This window comes from Camelus ferus, chromosome 8 (genome assembly GCF_009834535.1).
Source record: "Camelus ferus isolate YT-003-E chromosome 8, BCGSAC_Cfer_1.0, whole genome shotgun sequence".
NCBI classification, from domain to species: Eukaryota; Metazoa; Chordata; class Mammalia; order Artiodactyla; family Camelidae; genus Camelus; species Camelus ferus.
In genome coordinates, this window is record NC_045703.1 from 32068488 (window position 1) to 32075369 (window position 6882).

General features: G+C 35.0%; 1 protein-coding gene across 5 annotated transcripts in view; it reads left to right on the forward strand.

Annotated features, from left to right (window-relative positions):
• The window catches only part of FAM229B (family with sequence similarity 229 member B), an 8253-nt gene extending 1917 nt beyond the window's left edge, over nt 1–6336 (forward strand). For 2 of the 5 annotated variants that reach the window (XM_014561511.2, XM_032484729.1), the window contains 3 exons: nt 2963–3112; nt 4793–4931; nt 6111–6336. In XM_014561511.2, coding sequence (XP_014416997.1) covers nt 4807–4931; nt 6111–6228 — 243 coding nt within the window. In that variant the 5' untranslated portion in view covers nt 2963–3112; nt 4793–4806 and the 3' untranslated portion in view covers nt 6229–6336. The remainder of the gene's footprint in view (nt 1–2962; nt 3113–4792; nt 4932–6110) is intronic. The other 3 variants (XM_032484731.1, XM_006187392.3, XM_014561512.2) reach the window with 3 other exon arrangements.
• The last annotated feature ends 546 nt before the right edge of the window (nt 6337–6882 follow it).

Genomic DNA, 6882 nt, shown 5'->3' on the forward strand with positions numbered 1-6882 from the left:
TTTAAAAGAATGAAAATCATACAAAGAATGTTTGCTGATAAACCATGGAAGCTAAGAAATCTACAAGAGAGATAGCTAGCATATTCTTAAATATCTGAAAACAAAATATAGTTCTAAACAATCCATAGGTCAAAGAAGAAACCAAAAGGGAAAATTTTAACTGCAGGAAATGAAAATACAGAATTTCAAAAGCTGTGGAATGAAGCTAAAGTAGGGCTTTGGATGGGGATAAATGGCTCAGTGGTAGAGCACGTGCTTAGCATACACAAGGTCCTGGGTTATACCCCCAGTACCTCTATTAAAAACAAACAAACTAACAAACCCCACAAAATAGTGCTTTGATGGAAATTTATTGAATTAAATGGCTTATGTTAAGAAGATAGGTCTTTTACAATGTTGTCAGAATTATAAGCATTTAATTCTATAAATTTCCATCAAAGCACTACTTTTTGTTTGTTTTTTTTAAATGGAGATATGGGGGATAGAACCCAGGACCTGGTTGTACTTCAATAAAAATATTTTTTTAAAAAAGAAGATAGATCTTAAATCAATGACATTGGAGTCTCAAAGTTTGGGGCTTCCATTTTAAGAAACTAGACAAAAGCAAATTAAACACAAAGTAAACAGAAAAAAAGGAAATATAAAAAATTAAGTTGAAGTCAAATAAATAGAAAATTAATAGAGAAAAATCAGTGTAACCTAGATATGTTTCCTGGGAGATGGAAATTCTTTTGTGAGCTCCCTTGCTCATAAAGTCTAAAACCTTTAACTTGGGTTCATGGTCCTGCATGATTTGCCACTACTTATTCTCTCTAATTTGGTTTCTTTTTTATTTTCTCTGCAAAGGTTATGCTGGCCTTTCAGATCTTCTGTTGTCCTTTCTACTGGCACATGACCTTTGCAGATGCTGTTTCCTCTTTTTTCCCCCTTCCCGATTGTCTCAGTGTCAGCTTCCCAGCCACTTCCATCCAATTAATGCCTAATTGTGCTTTAGATTTAGTTCTAGTCTAGGACATATCCTACCCTAATCTGTAAACTCCACTGGGACTGACACTATTTGTTTTCTCAATATTTTATCTTCAACATTCAACACATGCCTGGCTCATGGTAGGTTATCAGCAAATATTTGTTGTATGAGTGGAGTAATTCTAATAATGGATCTATTTCCTTAGGATATTACCATTTCAGACATTACTCTTTTTCTGCATCTCATGACTCAATATCCTAAATATTGAAAGATCTTTACTCTTGGACTATGAGAATTGAGAATGTGTTCAGAGATATCACCCTTTTTTAAAAAAAACATTTATATTTCATTTATTCATTTCTTTGTGAAGATTTGGTGGAGAGTCAAGTTCATTTTATCTTCTAATGTGTATTTTCTGATGCTGGAAAATTTCATCATTAAAGGCTACTCTTTGGTTTCTTTCATTGTATCATCCATACTAAAGAAGAAACTTGGCACAATTTGTGCCAGATAAACTAGTTTAAAATGATGGTAAATTAGAGGAATTTAAGAATATTTCACATGTGAATACTTTTTACTTTGTAGTTTAAAAATAGTATATCAGTGACTAGAAGTTAAATCAATGCCTCAACACTCTGACTTCAAGAGTCACCCAAAAAAGATAAGAGAACTTGTGCTGACTGAATTTGTGTATCTCAGACATTGGCTTTAGATTTTTTTATTCCTCAATACAACTCTGTGATGGAATTAATACCATTTTATAGATATGCTTTTAGTGATTTGCTCAAAATCTCAGAGTTAACATGGTGTTAAAATTTCAGCCTAATTCTGTTGCCACAATCCATCGTTTTTCCACTGCCCCCTCCACAAAAAATTTAAACTAAGGATCAAATGTTTAGGTCCTCATGATGTATTAGCTAATAATGGCTAGCAATTATTTCAGTTTTTCTGACTATGACACAGTCAGTTAAATGGCTTCTCTAAGCTAAAGTTGTGATCAACTATTCACAGACAGCACCCTAGTAAGAAAGAGAAGATAGAGTTAAGATTTTGTGTAACGTCAACTTAATTTCGTAAAATGCCAATTTCCTATTACATAAAACGTATGAAAACAGAACAGTGGGAACTTAGCATAAAATGTAGGTAGTAAAAAAGATTTTCACTAAATGTGAAAAATGCTCACTAGCATTTAATAGTTCAGTCATCAGCTGTGAAAACTGAAAAAAAGTTGATTAACTGAAGAGTAATGTTCTGATTTAAGAGTTAAACTGAAGTATTAACATTCAGTGAGGTAAGCTGTTGATACAGAAATTGGGAGAGAGAAGGCAGTCCAGAAGATAAGTTTCAGCTTGTTACTAGGACTGCTAATTGAGACATTTTATTCTCTAGCAGGTAAGAAACTATGTGAAAGAATCTCTGATGTCATAATTTCTGGGTATCACTGGGATATTTGATCATCATTCCTTTGGTGAAGATATTATGAGCAGAGGAGAACCTCAGGGTCCAGAGAACAGGACAGAGAGGACAGGACAAGATGTATTCTTCCTTTCTGAATTGTCAGTATTCTTGTCATTTGGGAATCTCAAGGCTTTTTTGAGGAAACAAGAAAGAAGAGGTAGTCCAGGTATTAGAGCAGAGAGTCCTACACAGGAGAACTATAGAGAAATTGCAGAGGTGCAGTTTGAGGCCTTTGGAGTGGGATGAGGACATAGGTAGATTGGACTCATTTGGGTTATTAGTTAAGGGAAAGTCTGGAAGACAAAGATAAAGAGGAAAATAGGATGTAAAGTGAGAAGAATCTTGTGATTTTGTGCAGATTGATTTGACTGCAGGTCTAGAATGGATATAAATTCATTCATAGGTTAAAATATCTGGTATTGTTGGAAAATAAGGCAATGACAACAAGAATAAAACCTTCACATAAAGTTTAGAGACAGTTTTTAGCTATGTTTAACTTGTTGCTGGAGCAATGAAGTGTGATATTTTATTTGTTAGCAGATAGGAAACTGTGAAAGAATCTTCTGATGTCACAATTTCTGGGTGTCACTGGAACATTTTATCATCATTCCTTTGGCAATTCCAGCCTTCCCTGGAAGGTTAGTAGAAGCAATTGATTTATTCACCTCTACAGGAATCAAGTCTATGGTAAGTCTATGTATCCTTGATCAAGTTAGCTGAACTTAATACTTACATATGAGAGATAGTTATACTAAACTATAGATTTTACTATGGTTTTACTAACTTGTTATTGAGCTTAACACTTTTTCCCCTGATAATTGACACACAGTCTATAAAAACCATTATATAATACTCAAATTCCCAAACTTTAATAATTTAGTTTTATTACCACAGTAAACATTTACCAGGCATAGAATACTGCACTAGATGTAAGAAACAGTTATCAGACATTTTTCATTTTTCCTTTCCTTTGCTGAAGACATGTAAACTTATACAAGATAGAGCTATTAATTACCCACTGTGTCCTAGGTGCTGTTCTGGGTATTAAGGAGTCAATCAATGGTGTCAAAGACAGGCATAGAATGGGAGTAGGGGCCAGTGATTAAACAAAAACATTTACAAATAATTAGACCAGTGTTTCTCAACAGGGGGAGATTTTTATCCTGTTTTCTTCCAGGGGATGTTTGGCAGTGTCTGGAGACATTTTTGACTGTCACTGTTATTGGGGTGTTATTGGCATATGGTGAGTGGAGGTCTTGGATGCTGCAAAACATCCTACAATGCACAGGACAGCCTTCTCCCTCCTAAACAAAAAATCTATTTGACCTTAAATGTCAATAGTGTCACAGTTGAGAAATCCTGAATTAGAGTGATGAGACCTGTTACAAAGCAGAAATAAAGAGTGCTAAGAAAACATATAATGGAGAGGTTATAAAAGGTTTCTCTGAGAAAGTGAAATTTAAATTCAGATTTAATGAATGAGTTGGCCCTAAGAAGTAAAGGGTGGGAGTGGTGGGTGGGGAAGTGTTCCATGCAGAGGCAACAATAGGCAGTCAGGAGCTTATTTTGTGCAGTTGTGTGTGTGTGTATGTGTGCTTATGTATGTGTATGTATATCACATGTATCATACTTATACATACATTACATTATTTAGGTATATATATTTAATGATGCTCAGTACCATCTACTGAGTAATATTAGTTAATAATATTGAGCATTTATTATGTATTAGGCACTGCATTTTACATGTATTACCTTATTTAATTCTGATTATTACCCTGGAGGTAGATACTATTATTAAGCTCAGTTTATCCTTGAGAAGTGAACTTGGTTAAGTACCTTACCTAAGATTGCCTAGTTCGGAAGAGCCAGAACCAGGATTTGAATCCAGGTCAATCCAACTCTCCCAAGGCACTTTCTTAACAAATACACTGTGAATGTAGAGAGGTAGGGACAAAGAAATGATCACCAGGAACAGAAGGATTAGTTGTAGATATCAGGCAGATGTGAAACTCCTGTACTTCAAAGGAAGAGAGGGGTTTAAACAGGTAGGGAGGCAGTGGGGGCTCAAACCTGTCAAGTGCCATAACCATTTAAAGACAGTTTTTTTTCCACATAAAAGAAATGGACTACAGTTATGTTAACCATAGGGCACAATTTACTTTTATCATCTAGTGGCTATTTTGTATTTGCTGCAAGACTTAAAATTGCATGGAAGGGAGAGTTATATTATAAAATATGCGTACACTTTTATAGTCATTTTCAGAATGTTTCTTTATATCTGTATCAAAATTCATATGAAAAATTCCACAGAACTGTTTGAAAACAACTCACCCCCCTCTCCATTATTTTAACTTTCTAATTTAGGTTTTCAGTGAATTATGCCTTTTCGGTTTGGGACCCAGCAAAGGAAATTTCCAGTGGAAGGGGGAGATTCTTCAGTTGGGCTGGAATCTGGGCTGAGCTCCAGTGCTGCCTGTAACGGGAAAGAATTGCCACCAACCAGGTAAAAAGTCTTCTTGTCCTGACGACTGAGGAAACACGTAATGGCTCTCATCAATACAAGCTTTAGCTGATGTTCAGTTAATAAGAAAAAAGTCCAGGAACATTGCTGTTATTAAATTAGTATTAACAGATTCTAGGTTTTCTTAGTACAGAGTTTAAGTCTGAATGATAGGCCAAATTTTGGGAGTAAATTTTTAGCTAGATTTTTGTTGTTGTCGTTAATTATATAACATCCAATTAAACAAGCAAATCTTTAGTGCTGTTTTGTGCAGGGCACTGTGCTAGGCATAAGGCTACATACATGAAGACAGCCCAGACCGCAGATTTAGTGCCGCTTTGGCTTTGACTTGACTTTTGGCAGAAAGAAAGTGATACAGAGATGAAGAGTCTACAAAACAAAATTATTTTTACAAAATTGAAGAAAACCATAATAAATAAGATTTGTTCCACTTTTTTGCTGTTTACCATGGCAAAACATCAAATACTGCATTGTTTGATTTCTCATGGCTTGGAAATTTTTACAACACAGATTTAAGCTTAATAGGTAGGTACTTTAAAAATCAGTTTTTTAAAGATGAAGTAGGCTACTTTGGGAAGTTCTGAGCACTAGTCTTTAGAAATGTTTAAGGTTGGGTTATTATTTTGTGGGGATGTTGGGAGGAAAATTTACGCACTAGGTGTATTTTTTTAGGCTAGGTGTCATTTAACGCTCTTTTAATCCTGAGATTCCATTAACATTTGCATAGTATATAGAACAGTATGTTCAGTTTTGTATTTCTCCCCAAATACTAGTTTTTAAGTTACTCAACTGGAGTGATTTTAAGGTGCACATATGTATGAGTTGCTGTAGTATTATCACTTACGTTTGCAACTATGCACTCTGCCCCTCTTTTTGCCATTTAGCAATCACTGCATACCTTTCAAAATGAACATCTGGAGGTTTATCTTTATATTTATGCATTTTCTGTGATTAAATGTGTAACAACAGCATTTAACAAAAATTTCTTTGCAACATAGTATAAAAAGCCTGCCTCATCAGTGCCACTGTGTTATAATTATTTTGTGACATTCAGAGATTTCAAAATGACTTAAAACAGCTGAATATGCACTCAAACTTTGGTGCTCTGAAGAAAATTTCCTTTTTAGTATCTAACTACATGTCATTTGCTCTTTTATTCAGGCAACTCCGAAGATGCCCTGGAAGTCATTGCCTGACAATAACTGATGTTCCCATCACTGTCTATGCAACAATGCGAAAGCCACCTGCACAAAGCAGCAAGGAAGTGCATCCTAAATAGCATCATTAAGTCTTTTGTAGAGGTTTGACTAGGTCAAGGGTAATGGGCCAGTATCATCTTATGATCTGCTAAACAAATAAAAGTGGTGGCACCTTTGGATGATGACAACAGATGGAATATTTATTTTTAGTAGGAAAAGACAGAAATGTAGTCTGTAAACCATGTGTAGTAATAAGCCATCAGTTATGTTCGATAGATAAGACAGAATAATATTTCACAGTTAGGAAGTTCCTTAGAGATCATTTTGCTCACAGTGGATCATTAATATCAATAATTCATGATGAAGCTTAAACCACCTTGATTATCAATCAAGAGGGGCCCATTCTAAATGCTTAATGTGTTTTGTTCCTTTGCTTATATTTCGGTTGCTATTTAGCTGAATCCTTTCACTTGAATACCCTAAGCCAGTTTCTGTCTTTCTGTCTCTTGATAATGTTCTGCCTAGGAGTGATTATATGTGGTGAGAAATGGAGTCCTGTGGGTTATGCATTTTGGAAAAAAACCCAAGACTAAAGAAAATTCTTAGTCCATGGTTAATCTGTAGAGCATATACACTGCTATCATATGGGAGCTCAGGTTTTTGGTTAAATTTATTACAATGAGATCAAGGCTATGATTCTAACCTGTTTTTCCAGGAGAAATGAATGTCCCATC